At 40.4% G+C, this 16,318-nt stretch overlaps 1 protein-coding gene across 14 annotated transcripts in view; it reads right to left on the reverse strand.

Moving 5' to 3' along the window:
• The window catches only part of SCML4 (Scm polycomb group protein like 4), a 164,948-nt gene that overhangs the window by 132,663 nt on the left and 15,967 nt on the right, over nt 1–16,318 (reverse strand). For 7 of the 14 annotated variants that reach the window (XR_007519031.1, XR_007519038.1, XM_049899206.1 and 4 more), the window contains exon 2: nt 13,434–13,583. The exons of 6 other annotated variants lie outside the window; for them this stretch is intronic. Coding sequence is in view for 5 of the 8 variants with exons in the window: in XM_049899206.1 (XP_049755163.1) it covers nt 13,434–13,470 (37 nt within the window). In the remaining 3 variants the exon portion in view is untranslated. Of the gene's footprint in view, nt 1–13,433; nt 13,584–15,198; nt 15,659–16,318 lie in introns of all 14 variants that reach the window. One more of the 14 variants, XM_049898617.1, reaches the window with a different exon arrangement.

Genomic DNA, 16,318 nt, shown 5'->3' on the forward strand with positions numbered 1-16,318 from the left:
ACCAAAAATGATGAAGAGAAACCCGATAACTGGGAGCTCCTAAAAATCAAACACCTATGCTCATCTAAAGACTTCTCCAAAACCGTAAAAAGACCATCTACAGATTGGGAAAGAATTTTCAGCTATGACATCTCCGACCAGCGCCTGATCTCTAAAATCTACATGATTCTGTCAAAACTCAACCACAAAAAGACAAACAACCCAATCAAGAAGTGGGCAAAGGATATGAACACACATTTCACTAAAGACGATATTCAGGCAGCCAACAGATACATGAGAAAATGCTCTCGATCATTAGCCATTAGAGAAATGCAAATTAAAACTACGATGAGATTCCATCTCACACCAGCAAGGCTGGCATTAATCCAAAAAACACAAAATAATAAATGTTGGAGAGGCTGTGCTGCGGAGAGATTGGAACTTTCATACACTGCTGGTGGGAATGTAAAATGGTACAACCACTTTGGAAATCTATCTGGCGTTATCTTAAACAGTTAGAAATAGAACTACCATACAACCCAGAAATCCCACTCCTAGGAATATACCCTAGAGATACAAGAGCTTTCATACAAACAGATATATGCACACCCATGTTTATTGCAGCTCTGTTTACAATAGCAAAAAGTTGGAAGCAACCAAGGTGTCCATCAACGGATGAATGGGTAAATATATTGTGGTATATTCACACAATGGAATACTACGCATCGATAAAGAACAGTGACGAATCTGTGCAACATTTCATAACATGGAGGAACCTGGAAGGCATTATGCTGAGCAAAATTAGTCAGAGGCAAAAGGACAAATATTGTATAAGACCACTATTATAAGATCTTGAGAAATAGTAAACCTGAGGAGAACACATACTTTTGTGGTTACGAGGGGGGAGGGAGGGAGGGTGGGAGAGGGTTTTTTATTGATTAATCAGTAGATAAGAACTGCTTTAGGTGAAGGGAAAGACAACACTCAATACATGGAAGGTCAGCTCAATTGGACTGGACCAAAAGCAAAGAAGTTTCCGGGATAAAATGAATGCTTCAAAGGTCAGCGGAGCAACTGCGGGGGTCTGGGGAACATGGTTTGCGGGGACTTCTAAGTCAATTGGCAAAATAATTCTATTATGAAAACATTGTGCATCCCACTTTGAAATGTGGCGTCTGGGGTCTTAAATGCTAACAAGCGGCCATCTAAGATGAATCAATTGGTCTCAACCCACCTGGAGCAAAGGAAAATGAAGAACACCAAGGCCACACGACAACTAAGAGCCCAAGAGACAGAAAGGGCCACATGAACCAAAGACCTACATCATCCTGAGACCAGACGAACTAGTTGGTGCCCGGCCACAATCGATGACTGCCCTGACAGGGAGCACAGCAGAGGACCCCTGAGGGAGCAGGAGATCAGTGGAATACAGACCCCAAATTCTCATAAAAAGACCAAACTTAATGGTCTGACTGAGACTGGAGGAATCCTGGCGGCCATGCTCCCCAGACCTTCTGTTGGCCCAGGACAGGAACCATCCCCAAAGACAACTCATCAGACATGATAGGGACTGGTCAGCGGGTGGGAGAGAGACGCTGATGAAGAGTGAGCTAATTATATCAGGTGGACACTTGAGATTGTGTTGGCAACTCTTGTCTGGAGGGGGGATGGGAGGATAGAGAGAGAGGGAAGCCGGCAAAATTGTCAAGAAAGGAGAGACTGAAAGGGCTGACTCAAGAGGGGGAGAGCAAGTGGGAGTAGGGAGTGAGATGTATGTAAACTTATATGTGACAGACTGATTGGATTTGTAAACGTTCACTTGAAGCTTAATAGAAGTTATTAAAAAAAAAAAAAAAAGACATATTATCACCAAACTTGCCAAACCCAAAGATAAAGAGAAAATTTTAGGAGCTCCCAGGGATAAGTGAAAAGTCACCTACAAAGGAGAATCAATAAGAATAACTTCGGACTACTCGCAGAAACCATGCAGGCAAGAAGGATGACATATGTAGAACACTGAAGGAGAAAAATTCACAGTCAAGAATCATATATCCAGCAAAACTGTCTCTCAAATATGAAGGTGAAATTAACACATTTACAGATAAACACAAGCTTAGGGAATTTGCAAAAACCAAACCAAAACTACAAGAAATACTAAAGGGAATTCTTAGGTTAGAAAATCAATAATATCAGATATTGGCACAATATTATAACACTGAGCAGAGAAACCAGATATCAACTCAAGTAGGGAAGTCAAAAAAATAAAATAAGATTAAAAAAAACCCCTCAAAACAGGGAATCGGTGATGTCATTATATAAAAGATGAAAATAATCAATAAAGAGGGGCTAAATAAAGTAGGCATCGATCTTCTATATGGAGAGGAAATCAAGGCGATATAGGGAAATACAAGTTAGGTTTAAACTTAGAAAAATATGGGTAAAATTAAGGTAACCAAAAAGAAGACTAACAATCCCACACTTCAAAATAAAAAAACAAGATAAACATAAAGACCCAGCAAAAAAAAAAAAATTCAACTACAATGAAAAAGAGGAAAACAATTTACAAAGAAAAACTTCTCAGCACAAAAAATAGAAAAACGAAACTGTCAACAACGCACAAAAAAAGGCATCGAAATGACAGCATTAAACTCTTACCTATCAATAATCACTCTGAATGTAAATGGCTAAATGCACCAATAAAGAGACAGAGAATTGCAGAATGGATTTAAAAAAACATGATCCAGCTATATGCTGCCTACAAGCGACACGCCTTAGATTTAGAGACACAAATTAAAACTCAAAGGATGGAAAAAAATATATCAAGAAAACAACAATCAAAAAAGAGCAGGAATGGCAATATTAATTTCTGACAAAATAACATTAAAGTTAAATCCACCAAAAAAGATAAGGAAGGACACTGTATAATGATTAAAGGGACAATATACCAGGAGAATATAACCATATTAAATATTCATGCACAGAATGACAGGGCTGCAAGATACATAAAACAAACTCTAACAGCATTGAAAAGTGAGATAGACAGCTCCACAGTTATAGCAGAAAACTTCAAACATACCACTTTTGGTGAAGGACAGGATATCCAGAAAGAAGCTCAATAAAGACACAGAAGATCTAAATGCCACGATCACCCCACTTGACCTCATAGACATATACAGAACAGTCCACCCAACAGCAGCCAAGTATACTTTCTTTTCTAGTACACATGGAGCATTCTCTAGAATAGACCACATATAAGGTCATAAAGGAAGCCTTAGCAGAATCCAAAACATCAAAATATTACAAAGCATCTTCTCTGACCATAAGACCATGAAAGTAGAAATCAATAACAGAAAAAGCAGGGAAAAGAAATCAAATACTTGGAAACTGAACAATTCCCTGCTCAAAAAAGACTGGGTTATAGAAGACATTGAGGATGGAATATAGAAATTCAGAGAATCCAATGAGAATGAAAACGCTTTCTATCAGAATCTTCAGGACACAGCAAAAGCAGGGCTCAGAGGTCAAATTATATCAGTAAATGCACACATCCAAAAAGAAGAAAGGGCCAAAATCAAAGAATTATCCCTATAACTTGAACAAATAGAAAGAGAGCAACAAAAGAAACCCTCAGGCACCAGAAGAAAACAAATAATAAAAATTAAAGCAGAATTAAATGAGAGAACAAAAAAACAATTGAAAGAGCTAACAAGACCGAAAGCTGATTCTTTGAAAAAATTAACAAAATAGATAAACCACTGGCCAGACTGACAAAAGAAAAACAGGAGAGGAAGCAAATAACCCAATAAGAAATGAGATGGGCAATATTACAACAGACCCAAATTAAATTAAAAGAATCATATCAGATTACCATGAAAAATTGTAATGTAACAATTTGAAAACCTAGCAGAAATGGATGAATTCCTAGAAACACACTACCTACCTAAACTAACACAATCAGAAGTAGAACAACTAAATAGACCCATATCAAAAGAAGAGATTGAAAAGGTCATCAAAAACTCCAAAAAAAAAAAACCTTGGCCCGGACAGCTTCACTGCAGAGTTCTACCAAACTTTCAGAGAAGAGTTAACACCACTATTACTAAAGGTATTTCAGAGCATAGAAAAGGACAGAATACTCCCAAACTCATTCTATGAAGCCACCATATCCCTGATACCATAACCACAAAAAAAGAAAATTACAGACCTATAACCCTCATGAACTTAGATGCAAAAATCCTCAACAAAATTCTAGCCAATAGAATTCAACAACATATCAAAAAAATAATTCACCATGACCAAGTGGGATTCATACCAGGTATGCAGGGATGGTTCGACATTAGAAAAACAATTAACGTAATCCATCATATAAATAAAACAAAAGACAAGAACCACATGATTTTATCAACTGATGCAGAAAACGCATTTGACAAAGTTCAACACCCATTCGTGATAAAAACTCTCAGCAAAATAGGAATAGAAGGAAAATTCCTCAACATAACAAAGGGCATTTATACAAAGCCAGTAGCCAACATCATCCTAAATGGAAAGAGTCTGAAAGCATTCCCCTTGAGAACGGGAACTAGGCAAGAATGCCCTTTATCACCACTCTTATTTAACATTAGAAATCCTGGTGGCATAGTGGTTAAGAGCTATGTCTGCTAACCAAAAGATTGTCAGTTCGAATCCACCAGGTGCTCCTTGGAAACCCTATGAGGGCACTTCTACTCTGTCCTATAGGGTTGCTATGAGTTGGAATCAACTCAATGGCAGTGGGTGGCATTTTATTCAACATTATGCTGGAGGTCCTAGCCAGAGCAATCAGGCTAGATAAAGAAATAAAGGGCATTCAGATTGGTAAGGAAGAAGTAAAAGTATCTCTATTTGCAGATGACGTGATCTTATACACAGAAAACCCTAAAGAATCCTCAAGGGAGCTACTTAAACTAATAGAAGAGTTTAGCAAAGTATCAGGATACAAGATAAACATACAAAAATCAGTTGGATTCCTCTACACCAACAAAAAGAGCACCTAGGAGGAAATCATCAAATCAATACCATTTACAGTAGCCCCAGGAAGATAAAATAAAGAAAGAATAAAATACATAGGAATAAATCTTACCAGAGATGTAAAAGACCTATACAAAGAAAACTACAAGCCACTACTGCAAGAACCCAAAAGAGACCTACATAAGTGGAAAAACATACCTTGCTCATGGATAGGAAGACTCAACATTGTAAAAATGTCTATTCTACCAAAAGCCATCTATAAATACAATGCAATTCCCATCCAAATTCCAACGACCTTTTTTAATGAGATGGAGGAACAAGTCACCAACTTCATATGGAAGGGAAAGAGGCCCCAGATAAGTAAAGCATTACTGAAAAAGAAGAACAAAGTGGGAGGCCTCACACTACCTGATTTTAGAACCTATTATACCACCACAGTAGTCAAAACAGACTGGTATTGGTACAACAACAGATAGACCAATGGAACAGAATTGAGAATCCAGACATAAATCCATCCACATATGAGCAGCTGATATTTGACAAAGCCCCAAATCAGTTAAATGGGGCAAAAACAGTCTGTTTAACAAATGGTGCTGGCATAATTGGATATCTATTTGCAAAAAAATGAAACAAGACCCATACCTCACACCATGCACAAAAATGAACTCAGAATGGATCAAAGACCTAAATATAAAACCTGAAACAATATAGACCATGGAAGAAAAATAGGGACAATGCTAGGAGCCCTAATACATGGCATAAACAGTATACAAACATTACTAACAATGCAGAAGAGAAACTAGATAACTGGCAGCTTCTAAAAATCAAACACCTGTGCTCATCCAAAGACTTCACCAAAAGAGTGAAAGGATTACCTACAGACCGGGAAAAAGTTTTTAGCTATGACATTTCTGATCAGCATCTGATCTCTAAAATCTACATGATACTGCAAAAACTCAACTACAAAAAGACAAATAACCCAATTAAAAAATGGGCAAAAGATATGAACAGTCACTTCACTAAAGAAGACATTCAGGTAGCTAACAGATACATGAGGAAATGCTCATGATCATTAGCCATTAGAGAAATGCAAATCAAGCCACAGTGAGATTCCATCTCACCCCAAAACACGAAATAATAAATGTTGGAGAGGTTGTTAAGAGACTGAAACTCTTATACACTGCTGATGCGAATGTAAAATGGTACAGCCATTTTGAAAATCGATTTGGCATTTCCTTAAAAAACTGGAAATAGAACTACCATACAATCCAACAATCCCACTCCTTGGAATATATCCTAGAGAATAAAAGCCTTTGCACGAACAGATATATGCACACCCATGGTCATTGCAGGACTGTTTACAATAGCAAAAGAGATGGAAGCAACCAAGCTGCCCGTCAACGGATGAATGGATAAAGAAATTATGGTATATTCACACAATGGAATACTATGCATCGATAAAGAGCAATGATGAATCCGTGAAACATTTCATAACATGGAGGAATCTGGAAGACATTTGCTGAGTGAAATTAGTCTGTTGCAAAAGGACAAATATTGTATAAGACCACTATTATAAGAACTTGAGAAATAGTTTAAACTGAGAAGAAAATATTCTTTGATGGTTATGAAAGGAGGGAGGGAGAGGGGTTTTCACTAACTAGATACTAGATAAGTACTATTATAGGTGAAGGGAAAGACAGCACACAATACAGGAGAGGTCAGCACAACTGGACTGAACCAAAAACAAAGAAGTTTCCTGAATAAACTGAACGCTTCGAAGGCCAGCGTAACAGGAGCAGGGGTTTGGGGACCATGGTTTCCGGGGACATCTAAGTCAATTGGCATAATAAAATCTATTAAGAAAACATTCTGCATCCCACTTTGGAGAGTGGTGTCTGGGGTCTTAAACACTAGCAAGCAGCCCTCTAAGATGTATCAGTTGGTCTCAACCCACCTGGAACAAAGGAGAATGAAGAACACCAGAGACACAAGGTAATTATGAGCCCAAGAGACAGAAAGGACCACATTAACCAGAAACTCCATCTACCTGAGACCCAAAGAACCAGATGGTACCCGGCTACAACCCATGACTCCCCTGACGGGGAACACAACAGAAAACCCCTGAGAGAGCAGGAGAGCAGTGGGATGCAGACCCCAAATTCTCGTAAAAAGACAAGACTTAATGGTCTGACTGAGACTAGAAGGACCCCAGAGGTCATGGTTCCCAGACCTTCTGTTAGCCCAAGATAGGAACCATTCCCACAGCCAACTCTTCAGATAGGGATTGGGCTGGACTATGGGATAGAAAATCATACTGGTGAAGAATGAGCTTCTTGGATCAAGTAGACACATAAGACCATGTTGGCATCTCCTGTCTGGTGAGAAGGTGAGAAGGCAGAGGGGTCCAGAAGCTGACCAAATGGACTTGAAAATGGAGGGCAGAGGGAAGGAGTGTGCTCTCTCATTGGTGGGAGAGCAATTAGGAGTATATAGTGGTTAAGTGCTATGGCTGCTAACCAAAGGGTTGGCAGTTTGAATCTGCCAGGTGCTCCTTGGAAACTCTATGGGGCAGTTCTACTCTGTCCTATAGGGTCGCTACGAGTTGGAATCGACTCGATGGCACTGGGTTTGGCTTGTTTTTTTTAATATAAATTTTTGTATGAGAGACTAATTTGATTTGTAAACTTTCACTAAAAGTACAGTAAAAATTAATTAAAAAGAATAGATTTGATGCCTTGAACACTAATGACCAAAGACCAGACAAGTTGTGGAATGACATCAGGGACATCATACATGAAGAAAGCAAGGGGTCTTTAGGAAAAGATAGGAAAGAAAGAAAAGACCAAGATGGATGTCAAAGGAGACTCTGAAACTTGCTCTTGAATGTCAAGCAGCTAAAGCAAAAGGAAGAAATGATGAAGTAAAAGAACTGAACAGAAGATTTCAAAGGGTTCCTAGTGAAGACAAATAAAGTATTATATTGACGTGTGCAAAGAGCTGGAGATGGAAAACCAGAAGGGAAGAACACACTCGGTGTTTCTCAAGCTGAAAGAACTGAAGAAAAAATTCAGGCCTCGAGTTGCAATAGTGAAGGATTCTATGAGGAAAATATTAAATGATGCAGGAAGCATCAAAAGAAGATGGAAGGAATACACAGAGTCATTATACCAAAAATAATTAGTTGAAGTTCAACCATTTCAGGAGGTAGCATATGATCAGGAACCCGTGGTACTGAAGGACTAAGTCCAAGCTGCACTGAAGGCATTGGTGAAAAACAAGGCTCCAGGAATTGATGGAATATCAAGTGAGATGTTTCAACAAATGGATGCAGTGTTCACTCATCTAAGCCAAGAAATATGGAAGATAGCTTCCTGGCCAACCAACTGGAAAATATCTATATTTATGCCTATTCCCAAGAAAGGCGATCTAACCGAATGTGGAAATTATAGAACAATATCGTTAATATCACATGCAAGCAAAATTTTGCTGAAGATCATTCAAAAGCGGCTGCAGCAGTATATCGACAGGGAACTGCCAGAAATTCAGGCCTGATCCAGAAGAGAATGTGGAACCAGAGATATCATTGCTAATGCCAGATGGATCGTGGCTGAAAGCAGAGAGTACGAGAAGGATGTGTACCTGTGTTTTACTGACTATGGAAAGGCATTCAACTGTGTGGATCATAACAAAGTATGGATAACACTGCGAAGAATGGGAATTCCAGAACACTTAATTGTGCTCATGAGGAATCTGTACACAGATGAAGAGGCAGTTGTTCGGACAGAACAAGGGGATACTGAGTGGTTTAAAGTCGGGAAAGGTACACAACAGGATTGTATCCTTTTACCATACCTATTCAATCTGTATGCTGAGCAAATAATCCGAAAAGCTGGACTATATGAAGAAGAACCGGGCAGCAGGATTGGGAAAGACTCATTAACAACCTGCGTTATGCAGATGACACAACCTTGCTTGCTGAAAGTGAAGAGGACTTGAAGCACTTACTAATGAAGATCAAAGACCATAGGCTTCAGTATGGATTGCACCTCAACATAAAGAAAACAAAAATCCTCACAACTGGACCAATGAGCAACATCATGACAAATGGAGAAAAGATTGAAGTTGTCAAGGATTTCATTTTACTTTGATCCACAATCAACAGCCATGGAAGCAGCAATCAAGAAATCAAAAGATGTATTGCGTTGGGCAAATCTGCTGCAAAGGACCTCTTTAAAGTGTTGAAAAGCAAAGGTGTCACCTTGAAGATTAAAGTGAGCCTAACCCAAGCCATGGTATTTTCAACTGCATCATGTGCATGTGAAATCTGGACAATGAATAAGGAAGACCAAGGAAGAATTGATGCCTTTGAATCATGGTGTTGGCGAAGAATATTGAATATACCATGGACTGCCAAAAGAACGAACAAATCTGTCTTGGAAAAAGTGCAACCAGAATGCTCCTTAGAAGCAAGGATGGCGAGACTGCGTCTTACATATTTTGGACATTTTGTCAGGAAGGATCAGTCCCTGGAGAAGGACATCACACTTCGCAGAGTACAGGGTCATTGGAAAAAAGGAAGACCCTTAACAAGGTAGATTGACACAGTGGCTGCAACAATGGGCTCAAGAATAACAACGATTGTAAGGATGGCGCAGGACCAGGCAGTGTCTCGTTCTGTTGTGCAGAGGGTTGCTATGAGTTGGAACTGACTTGACAGCACCTAACAACAACATTTCCATGGACATTGATCGTGGGTCCAAGTAAAATGAAACCCCTGACAACTTCAATATTTTCTCTGTTTATCATGATGTTGCTTACTGGTCCACTTGTAAGGATTTTTGTTTTCTTTATGTTAAGGTGTAATCCATGGAAGGCTTTGATCTTTGTTGTTGTATTGTTATAGTTAAAAATTGTTATAGTTAGGTGCCATCAAATTGACTCCGACTCATAGCAGCCCATGCAACAAAGTAGAACTGCCTCATAGGAGTGTCTCGACTACAATTTTTGTGGAATCAGGTCGTTCTCCCACAGAGCCCCTGGATGGATCTGAACTGCAACCCTTTCAGTTAGCAGCCAAGCACTGAACCACTGCAACACCAGGGCTCCTTTAAGAGAAGGCTAAGGATTTAAATGCTGCGTATAAAGATGGCACAGGGGAAGTCATGGGGAGGGTCATGATGTGAAGTACAAACATTGTCTTGAAGGACACCTAGGACTCATCACATGAAGAAGTGAAGGAAGAGAATTCCAGGACACCAGAACGGAAAGTGAAAAAACACAAAGGCTTTGAGAATGTCTGGGGAAGGGGAAAATGCTCATGTGGCTTTTTTTTTAATTCCCTTTTTTGTGGTTTTTTTTTTAATTTATGTAATATATTAATGAAGTCCCTAGGTGGTATAAGCAGTTTGCACTCTACTACTAACCTGAAGGCTCACAGTTCAAACCCACCCAGTGGTGCCATAGAAGAAAGCCCTGGCAACCTGTTTCTGTAAAGGTCACAGCCATGAAAACCCTATACAGCAGTATTCTGCAACATATGGGGTTGCCATGATGAAATCAACTCAATGGCAATGGATTTTTGTTTTAATGTATTAATATAGTAGTAGGTACATAATTTACAAATATACACGTGTCAGAGATTTGTCCTCAAGAATTGTTATAATGGAAAACACAGTCAAAAAGTTTGGCAAGCATTAGTGTAAGCAATAGAATCCATCAGAGATTTTTAAACAAATGACTAGAACAGATCCATGTCTTACAAAGACAACCTTGGTTCAACGCATGGAGTGTACTGAAGGGAGTGGAGATACAGGCAGAGTGGCTGGGCAGAAAGCCATCACTACAGTCCAGGTGAAGGTGCTAATGAGGGCATGAGTGAGGGTAACAGAGAGGGATGGAGGAAGAGATGAACATAGGAGAATCTTTCAGAAGAAACATCAGTTAGGACTGGTTTCCATTTTGAGGGTATGGAGTGAGAAGAGTTTGAGATTAGCTTGGAAAGCTGGGGAAACAATAATTTGACAAAGACGATAAAAGAGAAGGAGAAGATGTGGAGAAGAGGAAAAAGGATGAGCTCAGTTTTAGAAATGTTGAGTGTAGGATGCCTGTGGAACAAGTAGGTGGAGATGTCCAATAAAACAGTTGAAATGCCAACCTGGAAACCAGGGGTCTAACCAAGCAAGCCTCTGGGTACATAACATCCTCACATAATCATCCAATCCCCTCTCTGCCCATAGACGGATTGACCCACCCAAAAAAGTATATGGGGCACCTCTCTATGCTAGGCACCATGCTCACGTGGTCAGTGGAAAAGAGGCAGTGAACCAGCAGAGGGCGTTCCTGCCTGATAAGCAGAGCCCAGGCCCTAGTCACTGCAGGGATTGGCTTCTGTCCTGTAAGGCTCGCAGGACAGTCTCGATGCCTCAACCCTGGGTGGTGTGCAGAAGGGAGGCACCCATCACTATCAGGTAAAGAACCCAAAGTGATGGGCACTGTCTCACTGCTCTCACAACAGTGCTCCCAACACTGCCTGCCACACCAGGGCCCAGAATCAACTGGAACTCTACAGCCAGGGGGCATCAGGTGGCATATGGATAAAGAAAGTCACCAACAAAGCCCAAAGGAAAGCCCCTGGCCTTGAGGCAAGTTGGCTGTCCTTGTCTTCCTCCCGATGCCTGGGATATTCCCCAAGACTGTGACAGGCTAGGACAGAACTCAACACATGCTACCAAGTGTGAATTAGAAGAGTGTTTGACTCATAATTTATAAGCAATGTATTTTCAAACTTCTCCACGCTCGATCATCACATCTTGCCCATCCTACAATAAGGGTGTCTAAAAAAGCTTCAGCGTACCTGGATGGTGCAAACAGTTAACACTCTCAGCTGCTATCCACAAGGTTGGAGGTTTGAGTCCACCTGGAGTTGCCTCAGAAGAAAGGCCTGGCAATCTAACTACTTCTGAAAAATCAGCCATTGAAAACCCTATGGAGCACAGTTCTACTCTGACACCCAGGGAGTCACCATGAGTCAGAGTTGACTCAAAAGCAACTGGTTCCGATTTGGGTTTAAGTCAGCTCCTTGGCCTAAAGTTGACAATGGCTCTGCCCTGGAATTCAAGAATGCAGGACTTTGTCCTAACCCTGCCACTGTCATTGACTCTGCAACTAGACATTTCAGTTACGGCACCCCAGTATCCTTGCAATGAAACTTGTTAACTACCTCACAGAATGCAATAGAATGCCTCCAAACACCAGAATTTTAAAATCCAGGCCACAATAATTATTGTTCATTTTCAACAGGTTAACCTGTCAAGAATTGGAAGGAAATTCCAGGTTGACGAGTTCAAGAAAAACAAGTTGAAAGAATAAAAATTAGATTAATAATTTTCACTCAAGTAGAATTCTTGCCCTCAAGACTTCCCCTCTTGACTGGTGCACAAAGCATCTTAGGACATATCCTGACCACTGGAGGGTCTTGGGTCCTGCTGGGAGAGGTAGGTGCACACTGGGAGCCGCATCAGCAAGCACACGCCCTGGGGTGTTAGATCAGCTCTATCAGAATGTCCCTAGATGCTTGCTTTCGTCAATTTTATGGTCTTCATGAGCTTGCACTGCCCTGGGGTAGAGGTAGATGTTGGTGTGGAGTTCCAGATACCCTTTAAAAAGGAGCTGAGGACACCAGACTGTCTCCTCTGCTCTGGGGGAAGAGTTGGGACCTTTGTGAAGTACATCTCTCCATCATCAGGAATGAGTGCAGCAGAAATGTGACTAGCCTAAAATTTAAAAAAATGTAGGTGTTTGCTAAGTCATAAGAGACCATTGTGAGGCACATTTACCATCGACAGCCGTCATGGATTAAATTATGTCCCCCCACCCAAATGTGTGTTGGAATCCTAGCCACTGTACCTGTGAATGTAATTCTGTTTGGAAATAGGGTTTTTTTTTTGTTATGTTACTTAGATCATATCTGAGTGGGGTGAATTCTGAATCTAATCACTTCCAAGTTACACAAAGAACACATGGAGGTAGTGGATGGACGGATACTACATGAGGATCATCACAAGTGAAAGAACCAAAGAACTCCAGGGACTACCTACCCACGAGAAAGGGATCAACATGGCCAAGACCCTGATTTGGACTTCTAGCCTCCAGAACTTAGTTCTTTAAAGCCACCCACTTGTGGTATTTGTGTTACAGCAGCACTAGGAAACTAAGATAATAGTTTATAGGAAAATAGATAAAAACCGTTGGATGAAATGTTAAGATAAGCACTATGAATACATTTTCTTCTTTAACACAGGAAACCGATCACCACTATTTTCATCCTAAAGATACATAACCAAAATAAATACAAATCCTTCTTTCTGAACTTGCTTTTCATTATTGCATTTTGTGTTTCTCCCATTATTTCTAAATCAACTCATCCCTCCCCCTCTCCCTCGTCCTACCAGTCAGAGTCTTGTTGTATAGGGTAGATACTTCCATCCTTGTCTCTCAGACAGCTGAAAATAGGGTGAGGGTGGTAACAGTTACACTGCTTCGTGGCACTTTATGCAAACTGAGGGCTGCCCAGAAGACTCCCATCAAAAGGCACCAGCCTAAAGAAAAAGATTTGCCATTTTCAATCCCACTGACCTCTTCAATCCCACTCCCATCACCGATTTCCTTTCTTCAAGGCATTTCAAGTAAAAAGGGTCAAAGAAATGAACTGCTGACCTACAGACTTTTAATCCTGCTTCTGGGGGTAGTTTGGACACAAACCCATGGACAGTAGACAGTGGGTTAGTGAAATTCATGGTACCACACAGCATTATCTAAACAACCAGGACCTGGGGCAGGGGCAGGAGCAGGGCAGGGGGTGGGGAACACGAGGATGTCTGATTTCCTTCGTGACTGTGAGACATGGACCTATCATAGCTCCTATGATGTCATATCTTACACATCACAGCTAGTTCCTTGAGCACTTTCATCGGTGTCACCACTGAGCCAGACTGAACACTAAGTACTAGACAGAATTTCCAATGACCCTGACTTCCTGGGCAGACATTCTCACTAGAGGACCACGCTTTCTGTGACGTACAACCCCATGCAGGAGACAGCAGGAAGCATGAACTGCAGCTGCAGAACTCTAGGCAGCCCAAGGTACTGACATTACACATGGCGGCCAGTGTGGAATGCTGGGAAACTCCATTCCCTAGACCCACCCAGCCCAGTTCCTAGACAGCAGCCAGAAATCTGAAAGGTGGTTCAAACTTACCCAGAATTAGTCACCAGCAGGAACATTCTCTAAAAGCTGCTCTGAAAGCTAAAGGCTAACCTTCCCAGGAGACATTATGGGTAAGACTCAGAGGACCACAGTCTCTATGATGAACTCAGCAATACCATCCTACCAAGAATTTCAGTTTCAAATCCTCAGGATCAGAGAGAGATAGGGACACCCTAGAGTTCAGAGCAGTACTTACCAAACGTCAGGTCTTTAGGTCCAATCTTTGCAATATTTTGCTATATCTGAACATCCCTCCGTTTCACATTTATTTATTGTTAACTTAAATTTGTAAATGGTCTATTTAAAAAAGTACCTTTTAAATGAAACTTTGCCACACTCATAAATGGAAATCAAGTGTTGATTTCTGAAAATACGAATATATGCAAACTAACCATAAAATTAAACACATTTATTAAAATAATAATCTCACATGAAAGCTTCACTCATTTCTGATGGTTACTGTACCACACTTTGGGGGATGAGAGTAGAAATGGTTTACAGGATGACCATGAAGCAAAACTTCTATTTCTTATAGCAATCACTGGCAAATGGAGATGAACTGTATTTTATTTTATAGTGAATCTTACTGTCCTTTGCATGCAGAAAGATCTTTCTTTTATAAGCATTAAAAATAATACACAATAGAAAAATGCCCTTATCGTGTGTTCCGATTATCAGTTACATTAAATACATTAAAAAGTACTATATAATCAGTTGCAGTCAAGTCAATTCCAACTCATGGTGATCCCAAGTGTGTTAGAGTAGAACAGTGCTCCATAGGGATTTCAGTGGCTGGTTTTTCAAAAGAAGATCACCAACACTTTCTCCCAAGGCACCTCTGGGTGGACTTGAATCACCAACATTTAGGTTAGCAGCCTAGCACGTTAATCATTTGCACCACCTGGGGACTCCAACTATTGTAGTAGTTGTGGCTTATTATATCTCACCATTTTGTGGGTCAGGAATTTAGGAAGGTCTCAGCTGGGTAGTACGTCTCTGATCTGCATGGCATCAGCTTGGGTGGTGGAACTGAAAGATCCACTTCCAAGATAGTTTCCTCTCTCACATGCCTGGTGTTCCTAACCTCTTTCTCTCTCTGCATGGAATCTCATCCTCCAGGACTTCTTCACGTGTCTTTGGCTTCTCACAGCATGATAGGCTTAGAGTAGTGACACTTCTTAGGTGGTGGCTCAGTGCTTCCAAGAGTGAGCATTCCAAGAAACCCAGGTGGAGCTACAAGTCTTCTTATGCCAGTCCTGGAATGTCACTTCCACTGCATTATATTAAGCAACAAGTCAGGTAGGACAGCCTGGATTCAAGGAGAGGTGAACTAGGCCCCTTCTTTCTATGGAAGGAGTGTCAAAGAATCTGCGGCCATCTTTGTTCCACCACTCCATTCTTAAGTAACTGAAACAGAGAAAACATGCAGATGTGGGGTTTCCCCATCTGAATAAAAGTGCACCACGTATTCAGGAGGCAGATTATACTAAAGCAAAGGCCTGGGATTTGGAATCCATTTACACCACTTACTAGGAGACCTGGAAGAAGACCTGGTGGTCCAATGGTTAAGCACTCAGCTGCTAATCAAAAATTTGGCAGTTCATATATCGATGAATGCCACCTACATAAAGAAGAAAGAGCCAAAATCAGAGAACTGTCCCTACAACTTGAACAAATAAAAAGTGAGCAACAAAAGAATCCATCACGCACCAGAAGAACACAAATGATAAAATAGAGAGCTGAACTAAATGAATTAGAGAACAGAAAAACAATTGAAAGAATTAACAAAGCCAAAAGCTGGTTCTTTGAAAAAATTAACAAAATTGATAAACCATTGGCCAGACTGACTAAAGAAATACAGGAAAGGAAACAAATAACCCGAATAAGAAATGAGATGGGCCACATCACAACAGACCCAACTGAAATTAAAAGAATCATATCAGATTATTATGAAAAATTGTACTCTAACAAATTTGCAAACCTAGAAGAAATGGATGAATTCCTAGAAAAACACTACCTACCTAAACTAACACAATCAGAAGTAGAACAACTAAATAGACCCATAAC

The sequence above is a fragment of the Elephas maximus genome, chromosome 1 (assembly GCF_024166365.1).
Source record: "Elephas maximus indicus isolate mEleMax1 chromosome 1, mEleMax1 primary haplotype, whole genome shotgun sequence".
NCBI classification, from domain to species: domain Eukaryota; kingdom Metazoa; phylum Chordata; class Mammalia; order Proboscidea; family Elephantidae; genus Elephas; species Elephas maximus.